Below are 18,593 nucleotides of genomic sequence, written 5' to 3'. Positions count from 1 at the left end.
AGCATCTACACTCTTCCTATAATGAGGCAACCTGGACTGAATACAGTATTCCAAGTGTGGTCTAACTAGGGTTTTATAAGCTACAGCAAATCCTCACGGCTCTTGAACTCAATCCCCCTGTTAACGAAAGCCAAAACACCATATGCTTTCTTAACAACCCTATCAACTTGGGTGGTAAGTTTGAGGGATCAATGTATGTGGACCCCAAGATCCCTCGGCTCCTCTGCACTGCCAATAATCCTGTCTTTAACCCTGTATTCAGCATTCAAATTCGACCTTCCAAAATGGGTCACTTCGCATTTATCCAGGTTGAACTCCATCTGCCATTTCTCAGCTCAGCTCTGCATTCTGTCAATATCATGTAATAGTGATAAATGTAGGATTCTGGAATAGGGTGGGGGGAGGTGTGTGGGGGTGCTGGGTCTGGATCTGGATGGGATCCTCTTTAGAGGATTGGTGAGACTTGATGGGCTGAATGGCCTCTTTCCACACTGCAGGGATTCTGTGGTCTTCTTTATTTTCCAATTATGCATTGAATGCCTGTTGTACAGATAAGAAACAAGCAAGGCTCTCAGAATTTTGGTTCGCGTGTTCTGTACATAGGGTCAGCAAGTGCTGCACTGATCTATCTTGCATGTTTACTCCCATTTCAAAGCAAAATGTGAGCAAGAAGGATAAGAAGGTTTTCAGGGAACATTAATCCAGTACTCTCCCAATGAAAGCTGTGTTCTTGTCCCTGTTCACAGTTTCACACGGAAAAATGATGTACATGATTTGAGACCTCTACCGTTGAATGACAAGGTAGCTTCCAAACCCGAACAGAGCACTTTGAAGTATGGATGAATTTGCTATTAATGGGGAAAATTTAACTTGTGAAACTGAGGAGACATTGGACATGTTGAACTAGTTAGTAAGCCATGAGGAGCCCTTGCACTTGCACCTGAGTACAGTAATGGATAGACCATCTTAAAGGTCCTTGGGTGCTTTATTGAGAAGATAATTCCACAGCTCTTGATGGGTATGAAGTGAAGCTGGTCAGTTAGTGATATCATGGTGGTGACACCATCATTTCAGAAAATTATGACTCTGACCATGTGTTTTTATTTTCAATTTTATTTTGCCAATTTGCAATGAAAGCACAATTTTAAACAACAGATCTGTGCAAAGAGTTTCATAAGTAAAGTGTATTTACCTTTTTGTCCAGGTTTCTCGAATCGCAGATAGTGAACAATGTGTAATGCTGATGTTGGGACGATGTCTACCACACATAGTGCCGAACGTGCTGTTAGCGAAACGAGAAGTAAGAGAAAAGAATTATTTTTTATAAGTGCAGTTACAAAGATTTTATCATGCTTTCATTTTCTCTCTTACCTCACTCCTGTTCTGTATTCTGGTGCAAGCCTGTGTTATAAACTTACTCTTGTACTTGCATTTCTGATCCTAGAAAATGGTTATACATCTCTGTCAGGTGAGTTAAGAAGACCTCAAGGTATCCAACAGACTTCCTCCATTATTGCTGCTACAGTCTTTATATTTTTTTGCTGCAGCTTTGGTGAATTAAAAGCCTCAGGTTAACCCATTTAATTCTACTAATATTCTAATGGTCATTTCACGAAGTGTTTTGCCTTTTTAGTGAGTAGATTTCTTTAACTCCTAAAACTCTAACTTTAGTGTGAGGCTGACTGTGAGGAAGCTAATGCAGATGGTGTCATCCTCGCATCTTTTACAGTGTGGATTTTGGTTATTTCAAACAGAATTCACTGAAATTGTTAACAATGTTGGGAGTAAACCCGCTTATAGTGTTTTCTTGTAGGTTTTTTAAATTCACTCCTGGGATCTCAGTGTCTCTGGCTAGGTCAGCATTTATTGCCCATCCCTAATTGTCCAGTGGGCAGTTATGAGTCAACCGCATTGCTGTGGGTCTGGAGTCATGTGTCAGTTAGACCAGTTAAGGATAACCATTTCCTTCCCTGAATTGACAATGGTTTCATGGTCATGATTACATTCTTAGTTCAAGATTCCTTATTGAATTCGTAATTTGATTCTCAGTAACCAGAATGTTAGCTGAGTTTATGGATTCGCAGTCTAGTGATAATACCACTGGGCCATTGCCTCCCCTTTTGCTGTTGAAGAGTAAAAATTTAATCTCATTTGATTTATTTCAACCAGTATTTTTGTGTTACTTTTCCTGTCCAGCCCCCACCACTGTCTCTGTGGCCTTGCCACCAGATTCATCACCCTTTCATGCATTCTTAACAGACAATGGACAGATAACAGTAGTGTCCTCTTCAAGTTGAATCTCTGACCCCATTATCCTACACCTCTGCTTCAAAGCCTTCATTCCATGGGATTGTTCAAGATGAAGGTATCAAGTTCAGAGACAGCGAGGGCCTTATTTTGAGAGTTGAAGAAGGATCTTGGGATTAGTTTTGCACTCTGGAATACATTTTTGAGGTAAACTGTAATCCTATTAGTGTCCAGGCGAACCAATGCTGGTGCACACTCTGAAATTGTTAGCATGTGGCTCTATTGTTCAAAGGCCTGAACCTTGTATTTCGAAGCATGCTTTTTTTTCTCCAGCATGTCTCTTTGTTTTACTTCTTCAGCCTGATGCAACAAATTTGGGGATAAAGTGTTGCATCTCTTTGAAGCTGGAGTAGATTAACCAGTAGTTATCTAAATAGGTGGGTTGTTTTTTCAGTTTCCCTAGGAGTTGGAGTGTTGACATTTATAAACAACTGATAACAACTTTTCCGCAAGTGTTCCCTCATGTGCGGTTGTGCTTTATTAAGATAAACATGGAAACAAAGTAAAATTAGCACATAGTTGGCATGTCACAGGATATATGTCGTTGGTGACTGTAGCAACCGACCCTAATTTCCCAGGATAACCAGGGGGCGAAGCAAGTTGAGGAAAGAATGAAGCAACCGCAGAGGACAAATTAATGTTTTGCCTCCATTCATGGCGAATAATTTTACAGCGAGAATGAAAGCATTTACGATGAGGTGGAGCATTTAGCAGATTAAGCGTAGTCAAAGTTGTGGCCATGGAAGGGAGAGGGAGGAAGGAAGGTCAGCAAGATCCCAAAAACAGCAATGTAATAATGACAGTAATGAGTTTTAAATGATATGATGGTGTTTTTTTTCTGTTATTTTATTTCCTTGAATGGCTTCATTTATTTTCTAATCAACCTGTTCAGAGATTTTATTGCACACCTCCTGGAGCAGGCGGGTCTTGAAAGGAGGCTTCCTGGCTCAGACAGGGACATTACCACTGCTTAAAAGAGCCTTACCATGTTGGTGGTTTTAAAGTGAAAAAGGCTTTAGACTCAGATGGTATGCCTTATAGCTTGCTGAGGATCATTAAATTGAAGAGGATATAACCACAATGTTCTTAGATATGAAAGTTGCTCCAGAGGACAGGATGGTAGTATACATGGCATGAGGGGATAAAGCAAGCAACAATAGGCCTACTAGTCTGACACCAACAGTGTCTAATCTCTGGAACCAATCTGCAAGTTAAAACCAATGCTTACAAGAAAGAACTAAATGAATTGTGATCTGATGCCATAAACTTGTTAAATAGTACACTGGGTCTGGTAATCTGGATAGTGCTCTTCGAGAAAATAATGCAGTGGACTGTTAAAAGGTATGCAATAGGCCACATATGCATTTTCAAAAGGCATTTGATATTTTGCCAAATGAGAGCCTTGTTGATGAAATTCAAGTATTTGATTTGAAAGGAAACATTGCAGTATAGGAAGTTGAAAGAGGAAACACATTGGTGGTTAATAGATTTTTTTTTTGGAACAGAGGAATTTTAACAACAAAGTCCCACAGCAGTCCATTATTTGTATTGATTGTGCAAATGATCTGTGGTCACAGGGCATCAATGGAAATTGTAGATGACAAAAGGAATATTGGGATTAATAGAAGTGGACAGTAAACAGAGTAAAGTGCTTGTATCTGGATCAAATCGGGTCAGGTTCAATGTGGGAAATTGTGAGCTAATGTGCTTCTTTGAGTGATTGATGGCAAATCAGATATGAATTATGCACTAACTGGTAAATTCTTGCATAGAGAGATTTTGCATGAAGCTGAATAGTGCACCAATTGACATTTCTACAATATGCGCAGTCTGCTCTGACTGTACTGTGGTCACGTGGGTTTATTGGCACTGATCTTGTACCATAAATTGCCTGTAAGTACAAGTTGAGTACCTCCACAGTTAGGTCAGCACTCTGTTCCTGCCAATGATTTTAAGTAGTTTGCAAATGCAACAGTCTAGTCAGTTGCTGGTGCTTGTATTAATTACCTGAAAGACTTGTGTGATACCACAACTTGCTGCCTCTTGTGAATTCACAACAGGAATAATCACATCTCGTTAACCACACCATGAGCATAATAAATGCCAGAAATGCACGTGACCATGTATCAGTATGGATTGCTGAGCAAAACTATCATTGCTGTGTGTGAGACTCGACAGTTGTCTGAGGCAGGAATTGAACCTGAGACCCTGGTGCTGTGAGGCAGCAGTGCTAACCACTGAGCCGCCATGCCACCCTAACAGAAACAGATAAAAATCTAACAGGATCAAACCAAGTAAATATAGGAAGGCTGTTCCCAATGACCACAAAGTCAGAATCATTTTAGGATACAGGTAGACCATTTATGACTGAAATGGAAAGCAATTTCTTCACCAGAGAATTGCGAGCCTGTGGTCTGCTCTGCCACAGAAAGTCATGTAAACATTGCATGTTTTCAAGAAGGTGTTCAATGTAATTCTAGGGGCTAAGGGGGGATCACAAGGAACAGGGAGAAAGTGGGAACAGAGAGCTGAGTTGGATGACTAGCCATGATCATTATTAAATGGTGTGAGACAAAGAAATTGCAGATGCTGGAATCCAAAATAGACAGGCCGGAGGCTGAAAGAGCACAGCAAGCCAGTCCTGAAGAAGTGTTGCACCTGAAATGTCAACTTCTCCACCTCCTGATGCTACCTGGCTTGCTGTGGTCTTTCAGCCTCCTGCCTGTCCATTCCAAATGGTGTAGCAGCCTCAAAGGGATGAATGGCCTGCTCTTGCACCTAAAGACTAGATTGTGGATTGTTTGAAAAAAAATGTGGCTACATGGTTACCATTAGACCAGCTTTTTAATGCAGATTATTGTTGAAATCAAATTTCACTTTCTTTTCCCCATTAGTGAGATTCAAATCCATGTCCCCAGATCACTTTCCTAGGGTTCTACAGTACTAGTCTAGAGGCAGTAAATGTCACTCATAACTAGCAATTAATGGTCAATCTACATCAGTTGCATTGGAAGTTGTCTTGGCTGGGATTTTTGGGTAAGGTTAAAGGTTGGGGTAGAAGTGTTGCAGAGGGAAAGATCATTTTGGGACATTAGAAAGAAAAAATTAGTGACATCACACTGGAACTATCGTTTAAAGAGGTGTGACGGGTAAAGCCAAATTATTGAAGTCAATATTGCGAGAGAAGATAATGTACTTGGAGAGGCATCGATTCAGCTGAGATAATCAGCACGAATTTGTTAAGGGAAGTTCGTGTCTTACTAACTTCAATTTTTTTGAAGAAATAACAAGGAGTAACAGTGGGTGTTATCAAGATGGATATTATGCTTTTGACTTTTCAGATGATTAAGGACAAGTAAAGAACATGAGATAAAGAGGAATGTGGCAATCTTGATCCAAAATTGCCTCAGTGACAGGAAACAGGATAAATGTGAACGGATCTGTTGTGGTTTTCTTTTGCAAATGGAAGATGAGTTTGGTGTTCAGTTTGGGTCCCTTGCTGTTTGTGATACATAATGAAGATTTAGACTTAAATGTGGAAGGCATGATTGGGAAATATGCAAACAATCCAAGAATTGGTAATCTTATTGATAGTCAAGAGAGTGGCTGTTTACTCTGGAATGCATCAGGAATTTGATCGAGTCGGTGGAAAAGTGATAGATGGAACTTGATCTGAAGAAATGTGAAACAATGCATTTAATGAGGCAAACAATCCACTATAAATGGGAGGATGTTGAGAGGGGTGAAGGAAATGAGAGATCATGGAGTATATGCCAACAGGCCCCTGGAGGTGTTGGGGACAGACAGGTAGTGAAAAAGAAGATATTTGGGATGATTCCCTTCATTGGGCAAAGTATTGAATACAAGAGCAGGGACGTAATGCTGGAACTATGAGGTCTCAGCTGATGTTTTGTGTACAGTTCTGGTTATGACATTACAGGAAGAACATAATTGTTTTGGAGATAGTACAGAGGAGGTTTACAACAATGTCGCCGGAACTTGAAAGTTACAAGGAAAGACGAGAGAGGTTAGGTTTTTTTCCTGAGAACAGCGGAAGCTGAGGTGTACAAAATAATGAAGGCTTCAATAAAGTGGGGGCATGTACATCCTTTACCTAAAGCAGAGAGGTATGTTACTTGGGACCACAGGTATAAGATTACAATAAAAGGATTACCTTTTTAACCAATAGGGTGGTCTTGAATTTGCTGCCCAGTTCAGTGGTTGTGGTGGAAACCCCTAACTCATTAAAAGGAGCTTGGATCTGCACCTGAAATGCTGTGGCCTGCTCAAGACAGGTGCTGGAAGGTAGGATTAGAATGGGCAGTTTGTTCAGCCAGCACAAACATGATGGGATGAATGGCCTTTAGACGGTAAGTGATCTGTTGTATATGGATGCAGGTGGGGTTGAAGATGAGGGCAAGGAATACCAAAATCATAGTAAGTACATCCAAACCTGGTACATCTTTGATACCTGTAATTGCTGCTGTGAAGTTTACCACTAGATGGCATCAATATTTATTGTTTTGGCTGGTGTTTACATGTGCTTCATCTGTAAATAAATCCCAGTTATTGGGATAACTTCATCATTACTACATAATACCTAAAAGTTCACATCAACAAATCACCTATTTTAAAAGAAAAGTAGGTATTTCCATTGGAGAAGTAATCCTCAGTTGCAGAATGTTGAAACACTAAGTTGAGTGTTATTAACATTCTGGTGCAAGTAGCCAGGCATCTGTTGGCAGTTTTCAGGAAGGATATTGTTCATTTAAATTGTCTTCATAGTTGGTCAGAATGGTGGTGAGTGGATGAGTCCTTAATACCCCTGATTGAATGGAGTTGGGATTGCGGAGCGAAATAGATGCTTTACGTCTGTTCTCTGTAATACTATATGCTGTTTCTGCACTTAAACCAGTTGAACATTAATCAAAATCACACTCTTTCATTCTACATATTTTGTACAACATTTTAATTTCATTTTTGAGTTCCCCATGATGTGACTTCATTTACACCTCCTCCCTACCTCCTGTAAAAATGTATCCCATATTCCCAGTTCCTCCACCTCCACAGCATCTGCTCCCAGAAGGACCAGTTCCACCACAAAACACACCAGATGGCTTCCTCCTTTCAAGACCTCAATTTCTCTTCCCACGTGGTTGATGATGCCTTCCAGCGCCTCTCATCCACTTCCCCTACCTCTGCCCTCGAGCCCCCACCCCTCCAACCCCAACATGGACTGAATTTCCCCCGTCCACACCATCCACCCCACCAACCTCCCTATATATCACATCATCCTCTACCATTTTTACCACCTACAAACATACCTCACTACCAGGGATATATTTCCCTCCGCACCCCTATCCGCTTTCTGCAACTACCTCATCAGGTCCACTCCCCCCAACAACCCACCCTCCCTTCCCGGCACATTCCCCTGCCACTGCAGGAATTGCAAAACCTGTGCCCACAACTTCCCCCTCACCTCCATCCGAGGCCCCAAAGGAGCCTTCCACATCCATCAAAGTTTCACCTGCATTTCCACACATGTCATTTACTGTATCCGGGTGAGGTCTCCTCTACCTTGGGGAGACAGGACGCCTACTTGCAGAGCGTTTCAGAAAGCATCTTCTGGACACCTGCACCAACCAACCCCACAGCCCTGTGGCTGAACACTTCAACTCCTCCTCCCACTCCACCGCAGACATGTAGGTCCTTGGCCACCTCCATCACCACTCCCTCACCATCCGACGCCTAATCCCAGTTCCAGCCTTCCAGCTCAGCACCGCTGTTCCACCTGTCCATCTTTCTTCCCATTTATCCACTCCACCCTCCCCTCCGACCTATCACTTTACCACCACCTCCATCCACTATTGCACTCTCAGCTACCTTACCTCATTTATCTCTCCATCCCCAAGACTCCCAGCCTCATTCCTTACGAAGAGCCTTTGTCTGAAACGTCGATTTTCCTGTTCCTCAGATGCTGCCTGGTCTGTGCTTTTCCAGCACCAAACCCGTGACTTCATTTGGCTCGAACTACAGCAATCCATATCCATCATTTGTAGATTGTAGTGGTTACTTCGTAAGAAAGGAACTAACTCTGCAATCTTCCCCATTTGATTTTCCATCACTTCATCTTATTCAGAAGGCATTATTCACCAGTTCAGTTAATGGTCCTGCAAAAGCTTATTTTAGGATTCCCTGTTAGTCTGTCACCTAATGATGAGCCAGACCTCTTTTTATCTCCTTTAACCATGTTGTGTTTACGGCATTGCCTTCAGTTGCAGTACCCTTCGAATTCTAAAGACAGCAATTGTCTCCCCTCTGTATCTTCTCCTTTTTCATTAAGAGCAGTTTGTGTCATTGGTCCATTTTAATCCGACCCTTCCATTGCCCTAACCATTCTTGTTGCTCGATTTTGCTGCTTTTCAACAGCTGCAGTAACCAAGACGGTAAATGGTATTCTAATTAATGTTGCATCCAATTTACAAAGTTTCAGGATTACATCACAGCAAGGGGTCTATATAGACCTTTAGATACATATCCCATCATCTGATTTACTTTAGTCATTTTCATTATTATGGTAATTTTTGATTACTGTCAATTAAATAGATCTGAAATTTTCCAAGCACCTGTTTTCCCTCTGATTTTTACAGGCCTATGTTGTTTTGTCTCCATGTCAAGCACTCCTAAATTTCTACATTGAATTCAATCTACCAACAGTCTAGAAAATTTGAGTCCAATCCCTCCAGTAGCTTAAGGTTCTTACTTTTGATAAAATTGGCTGAAAGATCTATTTCTCACAATAAAATAAGTCCACCTCCAACATGACTGTTGGGAAATGTAACTGTAAAATTGGGATTTTGATCATTCTGTGTGATACAGATCCTACTGCAGCGTACATCTTGGATCAAGTTGAAGTGACAACTTTAAATTGAATAGAAATAAAAAATAGACAATCAAGATAATGAACAGAAAATGAAGGCTAGGAAAAGGAAAAACAAGACAATTAATTTTATGTAGTTATTTTTGAGGATTTGTAATTAATTTGAATTCACTTGAGATTCACACTGAGTTTGTTTTCAGCTCCTTTATTATATTGCTGCCTTATACTCTCAAGGTATTTTGTCTCTCACTAATGATCCTGATGATGTTCAGCAGTTGAACCAAAATTAATAGAATGAGCTATGAGAGAAAATGGAACTGGAGGGGGGGACATCAAACTAAACGGTGGAGCTTAATGGTGAAACCAGGGATGGAAAGAATGACTGATGCATGAGTTTGAGACCAGACTGGAGGTAGGAAATGAGATTCAAGGACAGTTTCTCGAACAGGTGAGAAATATAGCCAATACCCCTCGGGGTGATATTGGCTTTATTTTCACAAACCTCCCTGTGACACAAAAAGGGATCACTGGCAGCCTCTAGTCTGGGCCAGGAAAGGGTCACGCCAATCAGGTCAGGGAAGGTACTGCAGTAAACAGCATTAACAGCAAATCTTGAGAGGCTCAATGAGATTTCTGGTCCTGATAATCTCATGGCACTGAACTGAAATGGACAGTTTTAAATTGGACTGCTTGTACCGCCTTTGAAAATGTGTAGGCGGAGCATGAGAATGTTGTAAGATATAGAGTCATAGAGTTGTAAATCACAGAAACAGACCCTTTTGTCCAACCTGTCCATGCTGACCAGATATGCTAAATTAATCTAGTCTAGTTTGCCCGCATTTGGCCCATATCTCCCTAAACCCTTCCTATTCATGTGCCCATCTAGATGCCTTTTAAATATTGTAATTGTGCCAGCCTCCACCATCTTCTCTGGCAGTTCATTTCAGTTACGGCCCAACCTATGAGTGAAAAAGTTGGCCTTCAGTCTCTTAAATCTTTCCCCTCTCATCTTAAACCTGTGTCATCTAGTTTAGGACTCCCCTACCCTGGGAAAAAGACCTTGACTATTCACCTTATCATACCCATCATAGGTTTATAAACCTCTATAAAAAGTCATCTTTCAGCCTCTGACGCTCCAGGGAAAATAGCCCAGCCTATAACTCTCTCTCTAGCTCAAACCTGTCAACACCAGCAGCATCCTTGTCAATCTCTTCTGAATCTTTTTCAAATTTAACAACATCTTTCGTATAGCATGGAGACCAGAATTGAATGTGGTATTCCAAAAGTAGTGTAATTAATATCTCTTTTACAGCCATAACATGGCATCCCAACTCCTGTGCTCAATGCATTGACCAATTAAGGAAAGCTTACCAAACGCTGCCTTCACTACCCTGTCTACCTGTGACTCCACTTTCAAAGAATTATGAACTTGCACCCCAAGATGTCTTTGTTCAGAAATACTCCCCAGGAGCCTATCATTAAATGTACAAGTCTTGCCATAAGTTGCCTTACCAAGGTTGTTTTGTTTTTTAGTAAAATTGCAGTTTGTAGTTATAGTTGTACAAGGAAGAAGAGTCAAATGCAACATTCCATCTTGTCCTCTCAAATTACTGCAGATAATACCCTGTAACTCCTCTCCCAAACACAAATGAGTGTTAGGCTAATGTCGGCTTAAAACCCCTAGTCATTGTGACTTCGTAAAAACCTAAATTAATTTGAGAAAACCTGTAGTAGAAGAAATAAAGAATAATATATTTTATGTTATGTTTGGACAAAACACATACCTGTAACCTTGTGGCAGATTCTTGGACCAGTGACTGACTTTAATGGAAGAGCTTATCAAATTTGATCAGCCGATTGAATCATTGCCAAATCTTGTGTACTAAAACTACAGTGCACGTTAAAAACAGTTGAGTCGAGCATGAATTGAAATTCTTATACAAATTAGGCAGCTTTTTATCAGTTTATTTGCTGATCTTGTTTTAATGAATGGACAATTTTATTTTAATTTCAATTTACTAATGATGATTAATGCTGCTTAAGGTTCTACCATTTTGACTGATCTAAATAATTTGAGTTCAGTGAAAGGCGGGTGTTGTTAAATACAAAACACATTGTAAAGGCTTAATGGAATAATGGCCTTTATCTGGGTGCTAGTATCCAAAAGAATAGAAATGGGGTTTGTTATTTCAAGCTCTGAGCAGAGCACAATTAGAGCAAGGGATTCAGTTCTGGGCATTCTGTCAAGAGAGGCTTTATTGACCTCGGTACACAGATTCATCAGAATGATAGTTATATAGCATGGAAACAGACCCTTCAGTCCAACTCGTCCACGCCTACCAGATTATCCTAAAGTGATCGAGTCCCATTTGCCAGCATTTGACCCATATCCCTCTTGAATCCTTCCTATTAATGTACCCCTCCAGATGTCTTTTTAAATGCTGTGTAATTTTACCAGCCTCCACCACTTCCTCCAGCAGCTCTTCCACACGTGCCCCACCCTCTGCATGAAAAGGCTGCATCATAAGTCCCTTGTAAATCTTTCCTCTTTCACATTAGACCTATGTCCTCTAGTTTTGGACTCTCCTACCCTGGGAAAAAGACTTGGGCATGGACAGAGTGAATAGCTCCTCTACAGAGTCACCGTTCAGCCTCCAACACTCCAAGGAAACAGCCCCAACCTATTCATCTCCCTATAACTCAACCTCCAACCTCAGCAACATCTTTAACTTTTTTGTCTGGGTGAAGTGAGTTGAATTGAGGCCAGGATTGTAGTCTAGTCTTCATCCCTAGCATTTAGAAGATTCAGGGTTAAGCTAGTTGAAGTATTTAGCATTTATGAGATCTGTTTTGATTAAGAATAACAATATCCTCAGGTAGGAGAGTCCAGAACAAGGAGCAGAAATGTTAGAGTTTGGTCACTTGGGGCAACATTGAGAAGCAATTCTTCAAAGTGTTATGGAAACCTTTAGCTTTCTCTCCTTCACATGAAACCCACTCCCTCCACCTATGCTCCCCCAAAACATTGGTGTGATTAGAAGAGTCAATTGAGAATTTCAGAGCTGACCAGAATTATCAGGATATGATGATTTTTCTTTAATGCATGGGACAAAGGTGTCACTGGCCAGCATTTATTGTCCATGCCTAGTTGTCCATGAGCATGCAGGCGATAAGTAAAATTGCAGATCAGGCCTTACCTGTAATGGTGGACACATTCTGTTGATAAATGGTCTCCACTGGTTTCTAGTCCAGTGTTCTTCCTAAAGTCTCTCAATGAGGAATTAGTGAGAAGAATTAAAGATATGAAAAAGTGGAGTAAGTAAGGCTTTGTCCACTGGTGTTCAGCATCTCGTTAAATGTTGTCTTTTTTTGCTCCAGGCCTACACTTCAGCTGTTTTATAATGAGCTATTTTGGGTTTTTGTTTTGCTTAAGAATTCTGCGTTAACTTTTTTAACCTCCACTGAGCATGTGCTATAACGTGAGTTTTGTATAAAATTGTATATGTAATGTAGCTAAAACTGGTAATTTTGATTTTTTTAATCTACATTCAAAGGCTACCTATGTGAACTTTATTTTTAACAACTAGTTTGTTTATGAATATCTCAAACTTTATCAATTTTAAGCATGAAGCTACATAGCCACCTTAAACTGAACCCTGGTTATGATATCTGTGTGTTGTCAAGCATGTATGGTCTTAATCACCGGTAAATGCCTTTCACTCTTCAGTCTTATCCAGAATACTGTCCAGCTATCGTGCCCAAACTCTGGAATTTTCTTTGGACCTTTTCTGGTTTGATATCTTCACTCACTGAAGTATAGAAGTCTTACTACAGTTAAGCAGTGCATTGATGAGACCACACCTGTAGTAGTGTGTGTTGACTTGACTCAGAGGGAGTGCAACGAAGAGACTGATTTCTGGATGAAAGGATCGTCTGAAGAGGAGAGGTTGAGCAATCTTAACCTTTATTGTCTGGAGTTTAGAAGAATTAGCAATGACCTAAATGAAATATATAAAATTCTTAGTTAGCTTGATAGGGTATACGCTGAAGGAAGGATTTCCCTGGCTGGGGAGATTCAAACTTAGGGTCACAGTCTCTAAAGGAGGTTCTGGTAAATACTTATTCTGATTCACTCCACACATTTGGCTTGACTTGCTGAGTATTTCCAGCATTTTCTGTTTTTGCACCAAATAAAGGGACCACTGTCTACTGCTGAAGTAGAGAAATGTATTCACTCAAACGGTCATAGAATTCTCTACCCAAGACAACTTGGAATGGTTAGTCTTGTGCATCTTTGTGACAAAGGTGTTTTTTTTAAGGGCAAGAGAAATGAGGGCAGAATGAGAAAGTGGAATCATAGAAGATGATCAACAATGACCTTGTTGAAGGGTGTATGGGTTAGTCCAGCTCCTGTTGCTTATTTTTGTAAGTGGAAACAATCTATGTCAATTGTGATATTTGGAGATTAAAAGGGACTAAGGAATTGACAAAAACATGAGAAATAAGAACACCAGTAGACCATTCAGCCTGTTGAGCTATTCTGTAATTCAGTACAATTGTGGCTGATTTGGGGGCTGAACTCCAGTTTTCCAGCTGTTCCTCATTTCCATAAATCCCTGAAAGGTGAAGAATCTGTCTGACCTATCCTTCAATGTGTTCAGCAATGGAACATCCACAATCCTTTGGATTAGAGAATTCTGAGGATTCACAACATTTGAGTGAAATAATTTCTCCTCGTTTTTGTCTTAAATAATAGGCCCCTTAGCTGGCTGAGCTCCTCCTAACCATGTTTTAGGTTCCCAGGAGAAAAGAACACTGAGTCTACCGAATTAAGCCCCTTCAGAATCCTGCATTTCTCATTGAGATTGCCTCTTATTCTTTTAAACTCCAGAAACTATGACCCAATTTATTCACAACAGGACAGCCCTTTGTCCCACAGGGGAGCTAGTCATAACTGGAGAAAGGTGCTAAAATTACAATGAGGGAGGAAAAGGAGTCTTCTAGCAGGCAAAGAAGATATTCTTGAATCTTGTCCAAAAATGTTGCAGCAACAGATTGCTCAAGACTGGTGTGTATTTGACCTGGATGGACGTAGGCCCCTTTAGGAAAATAAATTGTTGTTTGGAAGGAAACATTTAGCACAAAAGTGGAAGCTGCATTTCTGAAGCAGTGTTAGTATTGGAAGAAATATGGATGTTTTACCAAATGTTCAGCAATAGAAATCTAGAGGTGTGGCAATACATAGAAATAAAGCAACTTTTGTTGTGTGATGAGTCACTCAAAGGCTAACAATTGGTTCTGTAATTTGGGAAAGCTCAGTGTAAAAGAATGAGAGAACGAATCTGCATTTGTCATGCCCTTCAGTGTCTCGGGCAGCCTGACGTTGTTTTGCAGCCAGTTAAGTGATTTTGGAGTCTGGTCACAGTTATAAAGTAAGAAAGAATGCACTGAAAAGAGAAGCTAACAAGTTCAGCATCTGAGAATTTGCAGAAAATTCGGCAAGCAGGAAAATAAATCACTCAGTAACAGTCTAATGATCACTACTTCATTGGAGCACTGGAAAAAGATCAGAAATCAGTTTTTAGAAAAAAAACACCAAGTCATGCTTCAGGAGGAGAATTGCAGGAGTTCTGTTACTGATGATGAAACTCAGAACACTGGACCTAAATAACCTGTTGAGTGAAGAAATGTCAATGTTTTTTTTATAGATTTAAAAAAACCCTAGCTGTATATAAATACAATATCGCATGTTGTTTATCTGTTTCTTTTCCCTCCCTGACTTAGGAGCTAATTCCTCTAATCCTGTGTACAGCTTGCCTCCACCCTGAACCCAAGGAGAGGGATCAGCTTCTCCACATTTTGTTCAATCTGATTAAACGTCCAGATGATGAGCAGAGGTAGGAGTTGCTGTGTATCTCAAACTCCTTTCTTAACAAGTCACCACATTTCCTTGGCATGCACGTGCTCTTATTCCAACGCAAAGCTGTTGATCAGTATTGTTGACCAGACCAACATTGTGCCTAAAGGACCTCCTGAAATATTCTTGCGTCGATCTGAAAAGCACATTGGTGTTTTATTAAATACGTAAATAGAGACATAAGAAATAGGAGCAGGATTAGCCCCTTCAACCCCGCCCCCTGCCCCCCAGCCTACTTCACCATTCAATATGGTCATGACTGATCATTGAGCTCAATATTCTAATCCTGCCTTCCTCACATATCCCATAATCTCTTTAGCCGCAACCTTCTCCTTGAGAAGACACAATATTTTGGCCTCAGCCACTTTCTATGCTACTGAATTCCCCAGGGTAACCACTCCAGGGGGAGGCACAGTAGCTCAGTGGTTAGCACTGCTGCCTCATAGTGCCAGGGACCAGAGTTCAATTCCAGCCTCGGGCGACTGTCTGTGTGGAGTTTGCGCATTCTCCCTGTGTCTGCATGGGTTTCCTCCACATGCTCCAGTTTCCTCCCACAGTCCAAAGATGTGCAAGTTAAGTGAATTGGCTGTGCTAAATTGCCCAGTGTTCAGGGATGTGTTGGCATTTTTTGGGGTAAATATAGGGTAGGGGAATGTGTCTGGGTGGGATACTTTTCGGAAGGTCAATGTGGACATGTTGGGCCAAAGGGCCTGTTTCCAAAATGTAGGGATTCTAATTCTAATTCTAATTCCTTGGGTGAGGAAATTTCTAACTAAGGTCCCTGGTTCTGGACTGTCCCCATCAACAGGGTTTCTATAAGATTCTCCCTTATTTTCCTGAACTCCAGCAAATAAAATTCTAACCGACTCAAGCTCTCTTCATATGTCCATCCGAGTTCAATGTGGTAAACTTTTGCTGCACTCCTTCTTTCATAACAGCATCCTTCCTCGGAAAAGGATAACAAAACTGCACTCAGTATTCTTGGTGTGGCCTCACTAATGCTCTGTATAATTCCAGTAAGACATCTTTGTTCCTCGACTCAAATCCTCTTGATATGAAGGCCAAAATACAGCTGCCTTTTTGCTGTCTACTGTTGTACAAGGCACCCAGGCCCCATTGAATATTCCCATCTCTCAATTTATAGCCAAACAAATAATATTCTGCCTTCCTATTTTTGCTATCAAAATAGATGACCTCACATTTATTTACATTACACTGCATCTGCCATCCATTTGGTCCATCACTCGGCCTGTCAAATCACGCTGCAACATCTCTGCAAACTCCTGACAGCACATCCTCTAATGCTCTTCCACACTTGTCCTCTAATCTTTTTACAGCAATTATTCCCCACGTTTTCCCACCTTTTCTTGTAGAATATAAATTTTAAAAGACTAAGTTAAAAATCAACACAACACCAGGTTATAGTCCAACAGGTTTATTTGGAAGCACCAGCTTTCGGAGCGCTGCTCCTTCGTCAGGTGGTTGTCACTATTACCTGATGAAGGAGCGGCGCTCCGAAAACTAGTGCTTCCAATTAAACCTGTTGGACTATAACCTGGTGTTGTGTGAATTTTAACTTTGTACACCCCAGTCCAACACCGGCATCTCCAAATCATGTTTAAACGACTAATTTCATAAAAGTTAAGCCTTTTTTAACTGAAAGGACTAAACTAACATCTATGATCTCACGGTAGGGTACTGGCTAAATAAATACCTTTAAATCAAATGAAAAATAATTCACAAATTGAATTCAATAATCCAATTATAATTCTCAAGAATGAAGAGTTGTTTGTGGTGGAGGCACCTTGAACAAAATGTTCCACCTGTAATAATGCTTACCCTGAAACTAAAGTTGATGGTTAACCTTGGTTTCTAATGTGACTCCCTTTTGTTCATTGCATAAACCATTCTTCAGTTCCTTTAAGAAAATATCTTGCAACTGATCCAGCATTTTGGGGCACCCGTGTATGTGCGATAGTGGACTGGCAAATAAAATGGAAAGGGACCTGAACTTGTTTCATCACATGTGATGGATATTTTTCAGGATGCACAATCTCTACTTTAATAATCTAGAATTTTTCTTCCCTTTCAATCCAGACAGATGATTTTAACAGGCTGTGTAGCATTTGCTCGGCATGTTGGACCAACTCGTGTTGAAGCTGAACTTTTACCACAGTGTTGGGAGCAGGTAAGTGCAACATCTAACAACTTAAAATTCAGTAATTGCCTTCTCATTTGCTGTTTTTTCAAATATAACTTGAGCTTTAAAGTAATAAAAGTGACTTGGTGAAGACCATAACTTGATTAAAGAATCTATTTGCAGCCATGATTTGGGTCCCATGCGGATATAAAATCTGAAGCATTAAGATATTTGATTATTACTGCTCAGCAGGTCGTCATTGCAGAACTACCTGAGCCACTCAATACAAACAAGCATTTGAATGTTGGTTATGCGAATACCAGGGAAAAATGGAGATGTTGCAGTTAATGCTGCATAAGGACTATATGGAAAATATTTCTCACAAATATTTCATTGTCAGGGAATCAAATTTTTTAAAAAACACATTTTGACACATCTATTGGTTTTGACACCATAGTGAAAAATCACCTATCAACTCTGCTCTCTGAAGACATTTGCGTAATTGGCTCCCTTTCTGCCATTGTAAACATCTCCTTTTGTTTTTTCTCTTCTGCTTTATAATTTTAGATATATTAGGTTCTCTTGTGAAATCCCTAACTTTCATGTGCCACTGTTGAGAAATTCTGATTATTCCTTTTACATTTTAAAAACAACTCTGAAGTTTGTGTTCTGTGGAATTGACAACAATACCTTGGGTTACCCGGCCTGGAGTCCATCAGTTCAGCTTGATGAATTCAGTCTTAATCTATGGTCGGCAGCACGGTGGCACAGTGGTTTGCACTGCTGTCTCAGTGTCTGAGACCCAGGTTCAATTCCCGACTCAGGCGGCTGACTGTGTGGAGTTTGCACGTTCTCCCCGTGTCTGCGTGGGTTTCCTCCGGGTGCTCCGGTTTCCTCCCACAGTCCAAAGATGTGCAGGTCAGGTGAATTGACCATGCTAAATTGCCCGTAGTGTTAGGTAAGGGGTAAATGTAGGGGTATGGGTGGGTTGTGCTTCGGCGGGTCGGTGTGGACTTGTTGGGCTGAAGGGCCTGTTTCCACACTCTAAGTAATCTAATCTAATCTATGCTTTCATGTCATGGATTATTCTGTCATTGATGTGCAAGGTACTTTGCCTGTGGTAATGAGAAACCACATGAAAGATGAAGTCTAATGTAGATTTAACGCAGGATATCCTCAGGCCTTCCTTCACTCATTGCAAAGTTATCTCATTGATAGAGATGGGAAAATTGGATTTTCTCCTAAGTGAAGCATTAATGAACTTGTTGCAAAATCTCATTAGCAAGCCTAATGACAAAGTGGCGTCTAAATAGGCTAGCAGCGTGGAACTGTATATTACCATGGTTCCT

General features: G+C 40.6%; 1 protein-coding gene across 5 annotated transcripts in view; it reads left to right on the top strand.

The window, feature by feature from the left end:
• The window catches only part of relch (RAB11 binding and LisH domain, coiled-coil and HEAT repeat containing), a 94,180-nt gene that overhangs the window by 40,320 nt on the left and 35,267 nt on the right, over positions 1-18,593 (top strand). For 3 of the 5 annotated variants that reach the window (XM_060849968.1, XM_060849967.1, XM_060849972.1), the window contains exons 10-13: positions 1,205-1,300; positions 1,445-1,468; positions 14,972-15,084; positions 17,202-17,292. In XM_060849968.1, coding sequence (XP_060705951.1) covers positions 1,205-1,300; positions 1,445-1,468; positions 14,972-15,084; positions 17,202-17,292 — 324 coding nt within the window. The remainder of the gene's footprint in view (positions 1-1,204; positions 1,301-1,444; positions 1,469-14,971; positions 15,085-17,201; positions 17,293-18,593) is intronic. The other 2 variants (XM_060849971.1, XM_060849969.1) reach the window with 1 other exon arrangement.

The sequence above is a fragment of the Hemiscyllium ocellatum genome, chromosome 34, assembly GCF_020745735.1.
Source record: "Hemiscyllium ocellatum isolate sHemOce1 chromosome 34, sHemOce1.pat.X.cur, whole genome shotgun sequence".
In the NCBI taxonomy this organism is placed as follows: Eukaryota; Metazoa; Chordata; class Chondrichthyes; order Orectolobiformes; family Hemiscylliidae; genus Hemiscyllium; species Hemiscyllium ocellatum.
This window is presented reverse-complemented; position numbering and strand designations above follow the sequence as displayed.